The sequence below is a fragment of the Zosterops lateralis genome, assembly GCF_965231275.1.
Source record: "Zosterops lateralis genome assembly, chromosome: 5".
Lineage (NCBI taxonomy): Eukaryota > Metazoa > Chordata > Aves > Passeriformes > Zosteropidae > Zosterops > Zosterops lateralis.
The window spans coordinates 62,556,705-62,575,404 of NC_139766.1; the positions used below are offsets into that span (position 1 = coordinate 62,556,705).

At 43.3% G+C, this 18,700-nt stretch overlaps 2 protein-coding genes across 3 annotated transcripts in view; one reads left to right on the forward strand and one right to left on the reverse strand.

The window, feature by feature from the left end:
* The window catches only part of NAA15 (N-alpha-acetyltransferase 15, NatA auxiliary subunit), a 35,688-nt gene extending 21,146 nt beyond the window's left edge, over positions 1 to 14,542 (reverse strand). Inside the window, exons 1-4 of the mRNA XM_083862332.1 lie at positions 14,442 to 14,542; positions 1,680 to 1,764; positions 758 to 862; positions 2 to 159 (exon numbers count right to left, since the gene is read on the reverse strand). Of these exons, the coding sequence (XP_083718458.1) occupies positions 2 to 159; positions 758 to 862; positions 1,680 to 1,764; positions 14,442 to 14,495 (402 nt within the window). The 5' untranslated portion in view covers positions 14,496 to 14,542. The remainder of the gene's footprint in view (position 1; positions 160 to 757; positions 863 to 1,679; positions 1,765 to 14,441) is intronic.
* Positions 14,543 to 15,028: 486 nt separating this feature from the next.
* NDUFC1 (NADH:ubiquinone oxidoreductase subunit C1) lies at positions 15,029 to 17,694 on the forward strand (the record flags this gene model as incomplete). 2 transcript variants are annotated; one of them, XM_083861980.1, is made up of 4 exons in its annotated part: positions 15,029 to 15,113; positions 15,748 to 15,851; positions 16,696 to 16,781; positions 17,531 to 17,694. In XM_083861980.1, coding segments are annotated over exons 1-4 (255 nt in total). In that variant the 5' UTR covers positions 15,029 to 15,049. The 2 variants fall into 2 exon arrangements, with proteins under 2 accessions (XP_083718106.1, XP_083718107.1); XM_083861981.1 differs by lacking the exon at positions 17,531 to 17,694 and having other exon boundaries at positions 16,696 to 16,782.
* Between the last annotated feature and the right edge of the window lie 1,006 nt (positions 17,695 to 18,700).

The following is an 18,700-nucleotide window of genomic DNA, read 5'->3' on the forward strand; positions in this document are numbered from 1 at the left end:
CCCTGTAACCTTCAAGATCCCTCATTTGAATCTGTAGCAGAGAAAGGTCTCTCAAGATTTGAAGATTGTCTTTGTCCCATTTCAGTGCATTTCTATAGCATTTGATAGCTTCATCATACTTCTTGTCTGACCTCTGAAGAAGGCCATAGACGTGCCAACCTGGAAAACTCTATTAAGGCTTCCACTGAATTTGAGCAGAGATAAATGAGTTCCAACATGACAGCTGGCAACAAGCTCTTGAGCTGTTTTATAAATCTTTTTGCGGGAACTTAGCCAGTTACATGTATACAGTCTATATAATATGCTGTAAATGTTACTTTTCACATACTGGGGGAGGAAATAAAGTAACAGGATCTCTGAAAACACTATTAGGCTTACTTGAACACAATTTTAGACAATTGAAGTGCTCATACTTCCTGCACTCTAAGTATATGACCAGTCTTTAACAATGTAATGGCAACTACTCATGCTTCCAGAGCAAATCACATGCTTAAATGCCCACCATTGGTTTACTGTTGCAGATTAATGATAAAAAATACACAATGCATGCCAGAATAATGTGTGAGCTAACTGTGACTGCAAGGACTGCAAAGCATCTGCCCTTTGGATAGCTTAGGCAAAATATTTATTGGAAATTGAAAATTCTGAACTTCCAGTTTGAAGTTTAAATTGGCTTTTATTGTTACTCTATAAATCAAGTAGTTGCAGAAATCAAACTTTTCAATTCATCAGTAGAGCCCTGTTTCAAAAAGGATACAGACATGACTCTTCAAGTCATTCCTGAGGCCTCTGCGCACAAGTTCATAAGCTTCCTCCTTCTTCCCTAGACAGTTCAGTGTCAGTCCTTTCATTGCCAAGGTTTCTAAAAAAGAAAAAAAAGGATTAAATATCAGTTATTCATTTTCATGCTTTTTAAGCTTCATATAGCACCCCTAAACATAGTATAGATGCAAGTTTAGATTCCGTTTTCATTATCAAGATTTCACATTCTTTTCTCACATGGAAAACTCCACTGTCAGATTATTCACTTAAGTATACCATACAGTAAAAACCTGTTATATTACTTCCATCAAAATGTGAAGTCATGTTTTATTTTAAGCTTGTCTGCTCTACAAGCATTTGGAGACTTTTTTATTCACAACTCTGGTATTTCTACACATCCACCCATACCAAAGTAGTTGCAAAAAACCCACAGAGCATTTCTGAATAGTGCAAAGAGACTTTCAACTCAGCATTAAAATACAGCAAAGTATTAAAAATACAGTGAAGGAATAAACACCTTTTTCTTTTAAAATAAGACTATTCCTTCAGCAAAGCAGCAGCCTACAGAGCTGACAGGGTACTGAACAATATTCAGCCTCTTCCTTTTGTTTTTCACTTTTATGTGAGTGACTATCAATTTCCCAGGAAAAGTGATTTAACTAATGCATACTTGTATTAGGAAACCTGCACCACGAATCTTAGACTTGAATGATAAAGAATGGAAAGCTATGACTACTGGTAAGATCAGTCTTTAAAATGACAAATCTTACCAACAGTAAGTGCTTAATACATGTTTCTGGATGCTCTTATTGCTTCATGGGCAAAAAGTTAACAGTGAAGAGGTATAAAACATTTAAAATAATTACTCTACTGTAAAGTACAGTGAAAAAGAGAGCACATGCCATCTGAAAACTTACCTCCATGTTCTGCAAACTTGGGATTGGAAAGGATCTGTTTACAGAACTTCAGCCCATTTCTATACTGCTTATGTTCATAACACCTCTGTTGAAGAACAAAATAAGTTTATTCAAAAAATTTAAAGTGGAAGTATTTATGCAGGCCTGAAATTAGGCATCAGTACAGCTACAGATTTTAGAAAATGCACTAATATTTTAATGAGCCCTGTTTATTGAGCTTCTTGTGTTTAAAAATTCTTTCCATTGCCAGGAAAAAAAAAAGTTAGAAACACCATGAGTTTAAATGTCTAAGTGAAGACATATTAGAGTACAGCAGATTCTCAGGCAAGACACCACAGGAGCTCAAGTGTCTAAAGAGATCCCACTCTCCCTTAAAGTAACAGCAAAGTTTATGTTGTAACACTGGTAAGCATTGAACCCACTTGGGCCAATTATCCTGGATAGCAACTCCATGAGACAACCTCCAAAAACCCTACAAGCTAGAAAGATACATAAATCATCAGAACTTGGCTTAAACCACCTCTGAAAGCAACCTCTTATGATTGGTTTGATTACAACATGTATCTCATACTTCCAAACTTTCAAAACTAGTATATAACATTAACGTCATCTTGCCATATTGGAAATTTAAACATTCCTCTACAGTTTTCTTAGTCCAACTCTTTTGTCTGAGTCTCATTCATTATGTAAGATGACTGCAATGCACAACAGCACGCAGCATGAACTTTAAAAATCAGCTTTAGCATTTTATTTATGTAAATATACTTTTTGTGCTCATTTTTAAATATAAGCCAAAAGAAATAACATTATACACACCAATTCATACATTTTAGGTCACCTCAGCAAATTCTTGGAACCTCTCACATGAAATTTCATTGTAACAAAATAAACACTTATGAGTCCAGGAGCACACATTGATTTATCACCAACCCAAATCATATTAATCCTGTTATTAATTACAAAGTCATTCATAACAGGACCTCACTGACTGGTCAATCCATTCTGGTGGCAGGCTGGCTGACAGGGGTATAAAAATTTGGTACAGCTGAGACCTTTCAGGTTCTTCTAAATAAGTTGTTCAGGATTCCATCTTTCCTCATGCTGCTCCAAAGTAATTATCCAAGAGCATTCATAAGCACATATGGACACCATGTGTCCTCAAAACCCTCTCAACAAACAGACCCAAGAGGTCTTCCCTTCAAGCAGAAGGTTCTAAAAATAAAACTTTAAAAAGTTACATGAATACTGAGGGAAGTGCTTAAAAAAGAAAATGGCATATTTACAACTTCTGTGTTTTATGCTGTTCTTCATAATGAAAGATACTATTTAGTGTCTCGCTTTGTCTTGGAAATACCAACAATAAACTTCAAAGGTGTAAAAAAAAAAAAAAAGTCAAACACTAAGTGCATGTATTATTTCCTAGTATTAAACTCACACAGCTGAAATAATACGACAGAAGACCAAGACGCATCCCAAACCACCCATCTTGCTCCCCCCCTGCACTGTCACCACCCTTAGGAGGAGAAAGGGAATTGCTCACATGGAAAAGGAGGGAGAAGGAAGAGGTATTCAAAGAGGAACAGATCAACAAAAGAATTACCATGGCTTCAACTTGAACAGACCTTCAAACACCATCTAGTTCCACCCATCCCATGGGCAGAAACACCTTTCACTACACCACTGTTGTTCAAAGCCCCATCCAACCCTGACTTTGCACACTTCCAAAAGACAACTCCCTCTGCTCACCCGGGACAGGAAAAGTCAGCACTGTAAGCACATAGCAAAAGAATGTTTTAAGGGTTAGGTAAGAGAAAATCTGTACAGGCAACTTTTTTTTTTTCTATTAAACTTGACTAGATATTACATACACCTTCCAGTCATTATCAGTCTTCAAGTAGCTGGCTGAGTCACTATAATCAGCCACTAGTCAGAGCTGACAGACTTTTTTTTTTTTTTTTTTTTAAATTGAAACCATCAGTCATAAATGTTACCAGCCAGGCCTCCTCCCTGAAAAGTAGAGCCTCCATTTGCCCCCACCCAGGTGGTTGTGAAAGCAGCAGAACCTGTCACAGAAGTGGTGCAGCCACAAGAAGTGAAGAACGTATCTGCAGTGTAACTAAGGCACTGTCACAAGCAGATGGGGCACTCTGGAGTTCTGCAGTCTGGCTCTGAGCACAGCTTGCTCAGATGCTGGATATGAATGTGAAATCTTATCACTAAATGGTTCCATTTATTATACTATAACAACCAGGCCCTCACCTTGAAGTTTAAACAAAGTCATATCCCAAGATGTGATATTTGCTAGAGACAGGAAATATTTGCACATAAATTTTTTTAGGGTGATAGAGAACATATAATGCAAGGTAGTTCGGAACAGAGCAAACTCACTGAGAATCGTAACAAATTCTTCCTTGAGGCGTCATGGAGGAAAGATTTACAAGTTTATATCCACTTTTATCTACAAAAAGGTTCTCATAAGCCAGAAACTACTTGGATACGGCCAACAAATTACCAGGAAACGAACTGGATATACTTTTATCTCCAGAATATAGCTCTGTGTATAGACATAGTTATGTATATTCCCCAGTGAAGCATCAAAGCATCCTTTGACAGGTTATTTCTAGATCAAGACAAGTTGGAATGACTTCCTGTATACAATTTCTCTAAGTTTTCTAGTTAATACTTTCAAGCTTATTTAATTCTGTTAATGCAAACATTTCAAATTGTGTTATTTTATGAGTTTCCTTATTCTGTGTATGTGTTCTATGTACACACTGTATATTTTGACAATGGAAGGAAGGGAACAAATGAAATCGAGGTCACATTTAGTTCTTCAGAAAAGAAGAGACTGTTTCCTCATAGTGGGCCAACAGCACCACTGAGATTCCCCTGCCTGAAGCTGTGCACATACTTAACTCTTTCTCCAGAGAGATTATGGGCTAACGAGCTTAAATCAAGGTGTGAATGAGACAGAAGGAAGCCAAGATAGAAGCATCCGCAACCATGGATGGTACAAATCTCAGTGAACCTATAGTTTCAAAGAACAGACGATTCAAACAAAAATCTTTTAGTAAAAAGAAGACAGAAAATATATACACAGCCTGGGAAAGAAGATCCTTAAGCAAGTAAGTAGTTTCTGAGTAAGAGAAGAAAAGAGAACCAGCAATTTAAAGTTGAAAAAAAAAAAATCACAAAAGCAGTAATGGTGACATGTCAAGTATTCTTGGGACATAAAGATACAGGCCTTGTGGAAACAGGAATTTTATTCATCTGGGTAGCTTGTTTCCTCCCAGATGAAGAGCTTGTAGCAGTCATTCCCAGAGCTCCAACCCTGCTTTAGGACAGATGCTCTGCAGCAGTAATATATTTCTCTGTTCCAGAGATGGCCAAAAGAGCACAGTTGCCTGTACCAGGCTAAATTCCTGCTCATATAAACTTCAAAGCCAGCAGTGAGAGCATGCTTGTGATGCTGGACAGACAAGTGCTGCAGCTACAACTTGTGACATCATGCAATGAGAAAACATAAAAGCTAAACTTTAAAAGAGTAAGGTTAAGAAGGCTAATGCTTCAGAAGAACAGAATCTGACTCTACATCAGTACTGAATCTATTACACATTTCCTGCCCTTCGAAGTTTTTTGTTTAATAAGTTACCAGATCTTTTAAGATCTCTAACAAGCCTTTCTATACATGCTGTGGCCAGAATTACAACTTATTCCAAACACACCAAGCTTCTTTTTATACTTCTTAACGAGTTTTCTATCTTTATAGCAAGGAAATAACATCTGTTTTAATACAAGCCTACAAAGAATTAGAAAGATGAGGCAGGCAAAGTATGACTCTTTCAAAATCATGCAAGACTATAGGAGGTAAGTGACAATTTGCATTTGCATCTCTTCCCCCACTAAGTTTTTATTCAGTGGATCAGAATCACTAGACAGACTGACAGGGAAATTTTAAGGAACAGAGATGGCCCATATTCTGTAGAATCCCAAGCCTGATGTGGAAGGAGGGCTTGTATTCTGGTGTTCTCTAAATTGTATTAAGGCATTTGTGCAGACTCAGTCTCTGGCCAGCAGATGCCTTACACATGGCTCACTGTGCCAAATGTGAATAAACTCCTCCACATTTCTTCTTTGGTGGCTGCCATGAAGAAAGGTGAAAAGACTATTTACAGCTCACCTACATCTAGCCACAGCTCATGGCTACATGGAGTTTGTTCTCCCCTTGCCCCAGCTTTCCATTTTTGAATCTTCCCCCATCTACTCCCTAAACCTTGCTGCCAAACCTTTAGGTAGTGAACGCTGACATGGATTCTTGAACAAGGTAATCACAGGGTTGTTATGCAAGGGCCATGCTACTGATTACAGTAGCAATAAGAGCTGCTTACAACAGCAGAAATAACTTTTATCCAAACTTAATTCATCACTGTTTTCTTTACATATGGTATAAACAAATACATTGTCACAAGAGCATTTTAGGGATTTTGTATTTATGAAATGTATCCAAGCAGGGTCTCTAATTGTTTCCTCTTATCATAAAGCAGTCTTCACATGCTACAAGCATTTAATAACTAAGGTAAATAATTTAACAGCCATCCAGACTTAAATGTACTATTTATAAGACATTTTATAATGACTATCCTGCAGACTGAATGTGTGTTGTATGTTCAGCAACATCCATAGTTAACATCAGCTTAACAGCTCTAGCTCAGCATAACATCAGGAGTTCCCATGAGCCTGACTAGAAGCTTCACAGTCAGTCTACACTGCCACCAAGTACCACTCAAACTACACAGAGTCACCTCGACCACAACATCAAATAGAAAACTCCCTTTCAAGCAGGGACACTTGAGAAAATACACAGGCACAACCTAGCTGATTCAAGAGTGTTTTGAAACTAATTTGCAGCAGTAAAACAAAAAGTCTCACAGGAGTCTATCCAGCCTGGATTTTGCAGTTGATTTAACAGGAGAGAAGCAGACCCAGAAGTGTTTCATGAGCAAGATGAAGACACTCACAGAAGAGCAACATAAAGGACAAATCACCTTTGTTTTCCCACCCAGAAGCATGCAAGACTAGAGGTTTTTCCTCAAGAGTAATTATCAAAGACAAGAAGGTACCATCTACTCCCCAAGTCACAAACAGGAACATGGGGGCATTATTAGTTGCTTTCTTTTTATCCTTACTTGAATCAGCACAACTGGTTATAAGAAAGCAGTGTGAGAATAAAATCAATACAGCAGAACCAGGTGGGTGGGATGGAATCACGTTACCAATTGTCATGCCCTTTGAAATTGAACAGGAACCAAAAATAGTATGAAATTTCCATTAAAGAGACAGAATTTTACAAAAAACAGTATGAAGAACTTTTAACTGTTTTCTCTTCTGTCTTACCAGGTCACACTTTTTACTCCAACCTAACACCCCACATCTGCAATTTAACTGAAGTAAAATGAATGGAAACTACGCCCCAATGCTTAAAAACAACGAAGCAAAAGCAACCAAACAAAAAACCCATCAAAACCTCCACAGGAAATCACTTCTCACCCACAAGTAATGCTGTCAAAGCAAGCATCCTAATTTAGTCAATGCTGTGACAGGCCAGCTGAAGAATATGATTTTCTTCACCAAATGAGTGACAAAATTGGGATTCAGCCCCAAAAGACAGCACAGATCCAAAGTGAACTTCTCTGTAGTTCACTGTACTCAGCCCCTCTTCCCTCAGCAAGTGACACAGCCAATGTCACCGTCGGGGGAAATGTATTGCAGAATATTCCCTACCATATACAAGAGTTACCAGGGCAGCTGAGCTGCACATGCCCACAGATGAATGTTTTAGTTGCATCTGCAAGTGCCCAGGAGGAAGTACAAAGAAGGGGCTGCCCAAACAAAACAATTCACAGATTTGACACTCTGCTGTCCTCTTCCCTAGGGTTTTGAGGCTTGAGCCTACCCATAGTGGACGAGAAGTTGGGCTAGATGACCTTCAAAGGTCCCTTACAACCCAAATTATTCTATGATTCTACACCAAACCCATTCAACTACAGCAGCGTGCTCTTAGGGGACCCTACAGCTTCTCCCAGTGGCAGTCATGGATGTACCCTTGGGGCATCCCACGGCAATGCTGGCAACCAGGATGCGAGACCTCTGGCAGCAGGAAGCATTGGGATCCCCAGCCTCTGCATTACCTAAGGTGTGCACTTACAGCACAGGATATGCACATCTGCCACTCTGATTCTATCAATTTCTTCCAGCACAGTTCAGATGCAGCACTTTCCAGACAGTAAATTCAGGTGCTGGGCAGCTCAAGGCTGTTTTCCAGCACACTTCCTCTCTCTAGGTAGACAAGATCAGGTCAAGTCACTAAGGTGCAGTAATTCAAGCTAAATGTAGTAAAGAAGATTCTGAAAGCTGGAAGCATTAGGAGCTACTACTCACCATGAATTAGTGGGTCCTTTGAGCACTAACCATATCAAATAGCTCAGCAGCTCCAGGCAGAAGATATTCCACCACACACACCAAATCAATTTCATGACAAACACAACACGTCTAAACCCAAGGACTGAAGAAACCACACAAATCTTGCAGCTGTGTTAATGCTGAAAAACTCTGGGGCAAACTTGCATAGTTTTCTGCTGTCAAACTGAAACCAACTATCCTCTTTCACTGCTCTGAAGTGTTAATTAATTGAACTGTTCAGTGTAACAAACAGCTTCAGCATTTGCCTGGTTCAAGGGATTAAGAAATCATCCTCTGCACAGCATGCCTTACCTTTTGGAGGTCACTGAGATCTTCCTAACTAGCAGTGCTTGGTAGCATACAACCAGAGGAACAGAAAAAGTTGAAATTCAAATTAGTTAGGAAGAATGTAAGAAATATGTGTACCTTTTCATTTAATACTAAGGCAGAAAAAAATTTCTATGCTACGTCTATGCTTTTAAATTGGTCTAATTCCTATATTTAACAAAATTCAGCTGGAAACAGGGGCTGACAAATAGTTAATTACATCTCTTCTAGAAGACTAGAAATCCTCACTTACTGAAGACAGACTTGCTGAAAAAAATCCATTATTCAACATCAGTTCTGTTGGCCTGTACTTGCTTACCTTAATCTTTTCTTGGGAGAATTACCAGCAATTTGGCCCAGTCAACTAAAATATGCTGATTTTTGAACCCCTACAATCAGGCTTCACCCCTGAACTCATCAAGAAACTGACTGTATCTCACAAGAAACCCAGTATGCTCAGGATATGTTTGATTTTTAACACTTATCTGAAACAACTACGTGTATCAATTCAAATTCCATAAAAATTTCTAAAGGAGCCTCGGTTGTTCTGGACTCAGACCTGAGCTGAAGTGTCCATGTATCTCCCAAAATAATGCAAGATAGATGGTGAAGCTACTGGCATTTTCTACCCATGTATTACACCTGGAGCTCTCCTCACCCTTAGCACTGAGCTATGCAAGATGAGGTCTGGTAGCACCGAGCATTGAGAAATAGTTAAATGGGTCTATTAAGATAAGAAAGGTTGTTCTTCAACATTACAAGGTTCGCTGAGTTGATTCTGTGGTATCACATAAGCAAGCAGAAATCCCTGCAACAAGTCTCACTGACCTCACTTCTGAGGGAGGCAATGAATATTGTTAATTTCCTCTAAATTCCCTATCAGCAAAATCAGAAAATGTGTAATATGCCCACTCCCGTTGCATTGACACAGTGCTGTTGCAGACAAGAGATTTAAACCTGAGACACCCAGAAAAAGTGCAATCAACAAAAACCCATCAAGGAAACCCTTCAAAACCAGAAATAAATACAGCTTCATCAGATTCTAACCAAAATAAAGGGTAGTGGCATATAAACGGAATTAACTTCCTTGCCCCAATTAAAACCACTGGGCTCAATTAAGAGTATCTATAGCCATAACAAGGTAAGAGTGGCTATAATCTTACAGCTGAGAATGTTTCTGTTAATGAGTCTTTTATTTTCACCAGCAAAACAGGTAAAATTATGCTGCTCCTCAGAAATTTACAGCAGTGGATCATGTTTCTACAATTTCTGACAGCCCCAGTGACAAAAAATGGCCTAATTTCATTAACAGGCTTTAGTAACACATGTATTGCTCAAGTGAATCCTCAACGGCATCCTAAAGTCTCAAACAGTAATTAATTTCTTAAGCAGCTTTGAAAAATAAGATCAGTGATTCTGCTTAAAGCAGCAATTCTATCCTGTACTTCCATTCTGTACTTCCATTTCTGCCAAGATATCGTTTCTCTTCCTACTACTACTGACCAAGCAGAGTACTCCTCTTGGCAAAGAAAAACCAAGTGATTGACATCTCAACAGACAAGCTATTGGAAGAGCCTTGTTAGCAATTCCATATTTCAACTGAAAGACAGTACATGGTAAAATTCCAGTGGTGTGCATATTTGATTACTGTACAGCCATGCAAATGCAACAATGATTGCAAACAAACTAATTTACTGATAAAAGTGAAATCCTGGAAATCAACTCTTTCTTCTTGAATTAGGATGACTTAAGAGGAGATTTCCAAGTCTGCCACCTCAGCAATCCTAAAGTCAGCACCTGAATTCTATGGACAGGACATTGTTTTTAAAGGATTCATGCTGATGAAAGTATTAGTAAAGGAGAAGCACTGGTCTGTCTAGTTTCAAAGTGGAGGGACAGGGAGCAGATCCTGGAATGAAGAAACAGGAAGATGGCCCAGCATGAAGGACTTGGCACATTTACAGCAGAGGCATCGAAGAGAGGTTGTTCAACAGGCTTTTTATCACCAGGAAGTTCCTTTATCACTTAGTAGAGCACTTGTCAAAGCCAGCAGGGAAAGGAAGACCACCAGTACACAGACAATGCCCTCAAGCACTGCAGTGTTAAGATAAAAATGACCAGGTGGAGGTGGAGTGTCCCTGTCCTGCAGCAGACGGCCTGGTCACTGCAATGCCCCCCTGCAGCACACTGGGCCGTGCCCAGCCAAGCCTGCACAGCACCTGAGGAGACTGACAGAGACGACAGATGAAAACAGCCATGGCTAATTCCCAGCCCTCACAGGGAAACTCTGATCTTCACACAAACATACACCTTCTTCCTCAGTACACTACTCCAACAGCACAAAACAGAGTTGTGACTCAGGGAAACTGTTAAAACAAGGACTGAACACACACTTACACAACTGCACTGCTTGTTTCCAACACAAAACACAACGATGTATCACTTCTTAAATACTTGGACTTTTTTTCTCTTTGCTCATTAAAAGCTAAGCTCACTAGGCATGGTGAAAAAATACCTGCACCACCTTAGTCTGCCAAAACTCCACAAACTTCATCCTGATGTTTCAAGGGATGGAAAAAACTCTTCCACAAAACACTTGGCACATCTAACAGCTTTGTATTTAATTTTTCTTCAATACCTTTTCAATAAATACATTTAACTTCTACATCCAAAGAAAATTTAATTGAATATTACCTTTGGGTAATAGGACTTATGAAATAAATCTGAACATCATTGATGAACTGTACCTGACCAGATACAGCAGATGAATCATTGGCAAAATGCCAGGGACAGTCAAAGAATGTTTATCAGTCATATTTAATTAAAAATAAATTAAAAATCAGTCAATCTTACTTCCTACAATTACTAGGTCTATAGCTGATAGTAAAGGCGGGGGGGTGGAAATGGAGTGAACTTTTTCCATTACTCCATAGTGCATCCAGCCTTCTGTGTACCAAATTCCAACTTACCCATTACTGTGCTGTGTTTACTATTCTACCCTTTCCTCTGCCTCCACCTGAATTCCTCTCCAGTCATTTCTGGACTGCCTAGAAATTATGTGTGCTCAAAAGAACCATAAGGACTCAATTATTTCAGATATTCAAATGTTGAGATCCACTTTTGCTCTTAAATTCCTCACAATCCCTGAGCAGTAGAATATCTACTATAAAAACTATATCAGCTAGACACTTTTATAAAATGGAAGTGCAAGTTTAAGGAGAACAGTGATTGCTAATCCTGTGGGTGGCCTTTTTTTATTCAAGCTAATCACGCAGATCTCTTTCCTGCTGTACTACAGGAACTCTGACTTGTAAAATGTCTTTCAAATGGAAAAACGTTTCTATCAGAACCTCCACGTGCTGTAAAGTGACTACAAGAGGTTAGTCTAGTTACAGTGTGTTGGAACACGTAAAAACAAAGTGTACACGCTTCTGAAATCAGAATTTGTCAGGTAAGTGGAAATGCTGGCTTGTGAGCAAACCCATACACATGAGAGGTACTGACCGTGCAGGATGCTTACTACTAAAAAAAAAACAAACCAAAAAAACCAAACTCTGAAAGCTAATTATTGCCCTGTGCTATGCAAAGCTGGGCAGGTTGGTAACATTTGTGCTACAGGTATACATCTGGGAAAAAAAAAAAGAAATGAGGCCTCAGGAATTGAAAACACACACAAAACAGATTTTAAAAAATCCAGTTTTATGCTTCACTTGCAAAAACACAAGGCAATTACCCACTCAGCTCCTGTATTTATTATCTCCATGAAAGTCAGAATGGGAAGGGTTTATACTTCTGTTAACAGCCTGTGTATCAGTAATTATGTATCTGTAGAGTATTGCATCCTTTCACGAACACTTGGGCCAGCTCCCAAAGCATCTGTTGAAAGTCTCTGATGCAGGCACGCTGAGCAGAACACGTGGCCTGCCTGGGCCAGGAGGCAGCACGGATTTACCCAGGACCACCTCCCTGCTGGCGGGGGGCTCAGAGCTGCAGGGCAGACCCAGAGCTCCTCCTGCTCCTCAGCCCCCACAGGACACTGGCAGGGGGCACAGGGTGAGGGGCTGCACTCTTCAGAAAAGCCAGTGTACAATGAGGAGAGGCTGCAGGATGACAGAGGTGTGAAGACAGCAGTGAAGGGAAAGCAATTTTTCTTAGGGTCTGCACTTTTAGGACTTCCTAAAAGATGTCTCAGTAACTCAAGTCAAACACAAAACCAAAAATTCACAAAGTAGGGTCATTATCCATAACAAGGCAGACAAGGAGTTCATTAGCAAAATTTTCACTGTGATGAAAACCAGCTTTGAACCTTTTCTGTTCACCACTTGTTATAAAGATACCTCATAACAGGATAGTCTTAAATGCCAGACTACACATCTGTCTCACAGGCTCATCCCTGTGAGGCACAGGAAAAGATCACAGTGACACAACAGCTTTTAGCCTACCCAGACACCTCAAACTCCTCGATTTTTATTAAAAATTTCCAGTTAAAAAAAAAAAAGTATTCAGAAATCTGCTTGCATTGGGGCACACCTTTTCTAACCTGACTCGAGTTCTGAATGCAAGGGTGCTGAGCCAGCACTTTCTCCAAAGACACTCTTATTTCTTGTTTGTTCCTGCCCTCCAAATACTCAAGACACATCCAAGCACAGGAAGAAAAAAAAAAAAAAAACAACAAAAACAAACAAAAAACTAAAAAAACTAAACCCCAACCAAACCCACTCAGATTTAAACACAGACAAGCTCCTTGACTCAGCGCGCCCTGTAATCACACCAACCATCCCCAATGCAAAGGAGGATGGATCACTGAGCAGCAGGGCTAGATCCTTCCCAGCCCGTAAAACACCAAAAACTACACACACAGTACAAGGTCACACCAACTCGGAAGCAACACTGAACCTTTCAAAGCAGGAATCAGATTTATAGATCATTGTATTTACCTTTTTAACCTTAACTGAAATTGCATGTCTCACGGTCACAAGCCTGTTCCTGGGGCTTTCTAGTTCTACATGCTCCATTTTCATAGAATATTTTGGAAATAGAAGTGACAGAAGACTACACATCACTCCCACTTAAGTGGCAGAAGTTTACAGAACCTTAAGAATGCTGCTACTCCAACAGAACAACAGTATTCATCTTACTCCTGATCTTTGGAATGCCTCAAAATAGTAGTGTAAGTATCTTTGAAAGATAACGAGAGATTTTTACACAAAACTGACTTCTGAGAGAAAACAGCTTGATCTAGACACAGAACCTTCTAAATAATTCTAGGGAAGCTGCTCACTTACAAACTTAAGACATTTCCAATTCAACCCAAGTCCTTAGAAACTCAGTGTTCCTGCAACACCACCTGAAAGCTGAAACAAGTTCCTTATAATGTAGCTAAATTGGGAACACTTTGCTGGCAATTTGGGCTGCAGACCACCTTAACCTCGTTCTGCAAACCAGGCTTGCTGCCTAAGCTCCACTGAACGCTCCCTCATCCATACGCCAGCCGCCACCCAGCAGCATCGATCGGCAGATTTCCACAGGAGTCGGCTGCAAATTAAACTTCGGGCAAAACCTTCATCCTTCTCCACTTCCTCCTTCGAAAGCCATCTTCCCACCGACCAACAAACACACTGGTTATTTGTCTACAGCAAAACAACGAGTTATAAAAGACAAATAAAATAACGAAGCGAAGGCAGGGTGTGTGGTTGAATGAAGGCAGCGATGAATGAAGCGGCGGCGGGGTGTTTCCCGGGGCCGGGCCCGGGGCGGGGAGCGGCGGCGGCCCCGGGCTGGCGGGCCGGGCGCGGGTGACAGGCGGTACCGGGCGGGCCCGGCCCTGAGGAGCCGCGGCCGGGGCGGGCGGTGCTGCCGGGGCTCCGCTCCCGCGGGCCCGGCTACGAGCCGGGGCCTCCTCCACCCGCTCCCCCCGCGCCCGAGCCCGGCCCGGGCCTCCCGCCCCGCCACTCACTCACTCACTCACTCACTCACCAGGATGCGCTTGAAGAGCGCGTTCTCCTTGGGCGGCAGGCTCACCGACGGCATCCTCCCCGCCGCTCGGTTCCGAGGAGGAGGAGAGCGAGTGGGCGGGCGGGCGGGCTACGTCCCGTCCCCGCCGCTCGGCCGCCGCCGCCGCTCGCCTCCCCGCCGCAGTCCGGCCGCTCCCACCGCCCTTCCTGCCGCGGTCCCGGCCCTTCCCTGCCGCTCCCGGCCCTTCCCGGCCCGTCCGGCCGCCGCGCGCGCCGGGCTCCCCGCGCCAGCCCCGGGCGCGCTCACGTGGTCCCGAGCGGCCGCCGAGCCGCCGCCAAAATGGCTCCGCCGCGCTTCCCCCGCCGGGTCACGGCCGCCCCGCGCATGCGCCAAGGCCCCGCGCCGGCCCCGCCCCGCCGAGCCTGCGGGCCCCGCCGGGGACTCCCGCCCGCCCGGGATGGCGCCGCTCCCTGCCGGCGGCGGGCGGGGAAGGGCGGGGGGAGCCATGGGGTTGCGTAGAGTCCGCCGGGCCTTGCGCGGCGGGGCCGGCCGGGGCGGGCGGCGGGGCACGGGCGGGGCGGGGCGGGGCGGTCCCACCCCCGCGGGCGGAGCCGCCTCCGGTGGAGAAGATGGCGGCGGGGCTGAGGGCGGTGAGGCGCTGGGCGCTGGCGGCGGCGGCACCTCCCCGCCTTGGTGAGCGGCGGCCGGGCGAGGGCCCGTTCGGGGCTGGCTGGCGGGCTGTGCCCCGGCCAGCCCGGCCCATTGACCGCGGGAGCTCCGCTGCCTGTGCGGGCGGCCATGGCGGTGTCCCCTTGAGCCCGTCCGCCTCTGGGGTCAGAGGGAGCTGCGGTGGCTCCTTCTCTCCTTCTGCTGTTTTTAATCGAAGCCCATTAGTTATGTTTTGATCTTGTGTTGCTCCCAGGCTGGAGGCTCCGCATGTCTGGCCGCCCTTCCCGGGAAGGCTGTGCCGGGGCGCGCCCCATTAGCGGGAATGGGAGGTGGGGAAGGCCCGGGGCTGGGGCTTTACCCGGGGAACAGTGAGCGGCGTCCTTATAGAGCAGCAGATGGGGGGGAAGAGTTGTTGTGGCTGGGAACGGGCAAAAAGCGCTGCTTTTGAGTTGTTGGCAGTGCCCCGTCCCCTCTGAGGGCGGGGGATCCTGCGGGCGGACGGGCTGTAACAGTGGCATAGAGAGCTCTTCATCAGGGCGTTTGCTTGGGGTTGTGTTGTGGTTTGGTTGCTTTCCCCCCGACTGCGTGAATGTCAGTAAGTACTTGGTAGTCCAGCCCTGAGGAATGTTAACGCATTTGTAATCTTGTGCCTTTTTAGCTTTTACTCGCTCTGCATTTGTTGCAAAGAAAGAGAGTAATGCCCAGCCCAACTGGCTGGGAGTTGGCTTGGCGTTTGGCACCAGTGCTGCCTTGTGGGCTTTTGTAAGTGCTTTCATTTCCTTTTGTTTAACTTAACTATTGCTTAAAAACCATAATAGTGATATGAATGCAGTGACTGCAACCTACTGAGTTTATTGGAGCAATGGGTGGTCATAGCAGGTGTTGAGTTTGAAGCATGATTATGTTCGTCATTTATGTTTTCCCAGCTTTATGTTGTGCTCTTATTTTAAGAAATGAGCACTTTTTTAGGCTCCTCTCTGTTGCAAACTTAAAACAACCACAACAGAATTAATTATTCAAGCCTGTTGGATTAATGCTTTGGCATTATTTTCTCCATGGTCTTTCCAAAAAGAAAGAAGATGTAGGGATGTGCCCAGATAATGTCGTGTTTATCAGACTACAAATTATCTTTTTAGTTTCCAGCTAGTTAAGGTGGTTTGAGCTGATTTCAATGGATAAGGCCCCTTTCTCCTGAGCAAAGTGCAGGTGTAGGATATTCTCTGTTTCAGAGAACTCCCAGACTTTATGGTGCTAACCAAGCAGGGTGTAGTATCCTCAGGAAGAATCCTGCAGGATAAGCAGCACTCCCATGGTGACAGTGTTTTCAGGGTGCCATGGGTTCCCTTTGGAGTTTTCCCAGTTTTTGGGAGTGGTAAATGAATTGGTAGTGGGAGCTTCCCCCATTTGGTCAGGAGAAGGTGTTTGTCCTATGAGGCATTGTTCCCACAGCCTTTTCAGTTGATAATTCACATGTGCTGTGGATGGTCCTAGCCCCATACTGGTGTGCATTCTGATGACAGGTATTTTATAGTCTGTAGAGCTCTTTCTGTTGTCTGGATCCAGCTGTGAGCTCTGTAGCTGTTTATAATACACTGCTGTTTTACAGCTTCTCAAGGAGCATGATGGAGATGTAATGGAATATGAAAGAAGAAGACAAGCAAAGGGACATCATAAGTGTACAGAATGTTCATAGTAAGTGTGCACACAAATGCTTTTGGCTTAGCTGAACACAAATTCTGAAGATCTTTGACATCTTCCAGGAGTCAAAATACTGAACTGACTTATATTCTTCTTTTTTTCCTCAGTGCTTTGCATTTTGGCTTTTGCTATTCTTTTAACTCATTCGCAGCTTTAAAATGATAAGGTGGCTTATCTGTATTTTCATATATTCACTTGTGTGCTATTCCCTCTCAGCTTTCTATTTTGAACATGCAAACTCTGAGAAAATAACACATCTCTTATAGTGTCTACAATAAATAAAGGTTGTAAATTGAATATTTTATAAATGGCTCAGTGCCAAGGAAGCAGGAGTGACTAATGATAACTTATTTTCTCATCTTGTTTTTTATTTTAATGTGTATACAGCAGGGTATGTTTTTTTTCTCAGTTTCACTTCTATATTACACATAAAATGGTGTAAGTCAATGCCTGTAGATGTGCACTATAGGGCAAAGTGTATGTGGTTGTTGTCCCTTTTTAATATAAAAAACCATAATTTGTGTTTCTGCCACCCAAAAGTCTTTGGGCATTATGGCCTCAGAGCAATTAATATGCCACATGAAAAAGTTCCTTATATTCTAGAAAAACTTGTGGTGCTGTGGTTATTTTTCCCCATAAACATTCCTCTCCAGATAAAAATGCAGGATGTTGTGAGATGTTTCTGACCACTTTCATCACATCTATTTTTCTTACTGCTAACAATTTTTTCTCTTCTTTCTTAGGCTGATGACATAGTCACAAGGAGATGTGCGCTGTAGGGCAAAGTGTATGTGGTCATTCTCCTGCAAATAAAGGAGCACAGAAGAAGTAAAGAATTACCTAATTACTTGTATGTTCATACATTTCATGTGCATAATTTAAAATAAAGTCTAGAAGAAACCTGAAACTACTTTGCCATTAATATTTCATTCTGCTGGTCTTGAACTTGTTTTATGTGGCATTTCCATGTCATAGTTTATGAGTCTTATTTTCAAAATTGCCTTTGCAATTCTGGAAGGTATATTACAAAATTAGACATCAGATGAAGTTCAGTAAATACTCAGAAGTGTATTCTTGCTCTGCTGTCACTTTCACTGCTAAATTTATAAAATAAACAAATACAAGAATAGGATGTATACAAATGCTGAAACGTGTTTTCCTGTGAGCATTTTGGGAGCTGGCCATTGCTGAAAGGTGCCCACAGTGGTGAGACTGTGCAGCCCGTGCCAGTCCTTGTGTGTGAGCAGTGCCCTCTGAACACTTCTGCCCTCTCTCCGTGCACCAAGGTCAGCCAAGGACAAGGGCGGGGAAAACGGCATCAGATGATCAGCGAGGGGACAAAGAATCTCTATAGAGAAAGGAGGAGGATCAGGGAGGATGTGGGTAGGACGAGGATGGCTGCACAGGTCTGACCCCAGACGGCCGTGACGGTGACACTCAACGTGATCCCAGAGCAGCGATTCCCTTCCAGTGTTTCACTGCCAGCACCGAACGCTTTTGGCACGGCGCTGAACCTGAGCGCCCTTCGCCGTGAACTTGGTTGATTTCTCCATTGCTTTCTCTTGGAGAAATCCCTTTTTACTGAAACTGTAGTCCGTGTCTTCCGTGTATTTATAACATTCCCTCTCCTTGGAGCACGCCGTGGCTGTTATTCCGGGCTCTGTTGTTCAGTCCGTACCGGGCTCCAGGAGCCGTTCCCTGGCCGTGGGCCGGTCGGTGTCGCAGTGAGCGCCGCCTCCTCCCGCTGCCGCCGGGGCTCCGCTCGCTCCCCGGGGCACCCGGGCCGGGACCGGTGTCCAGGTGCGCGGGGCGGGGCTGCGGCTGGGCCCGCCCCCGCGGCACCGAGGCGGGACCGCTGTCCGCCGCAGCCCCGCATCGCCGAGCCGCGGGAGTGGGCTGCGCTCCGCTCTCCG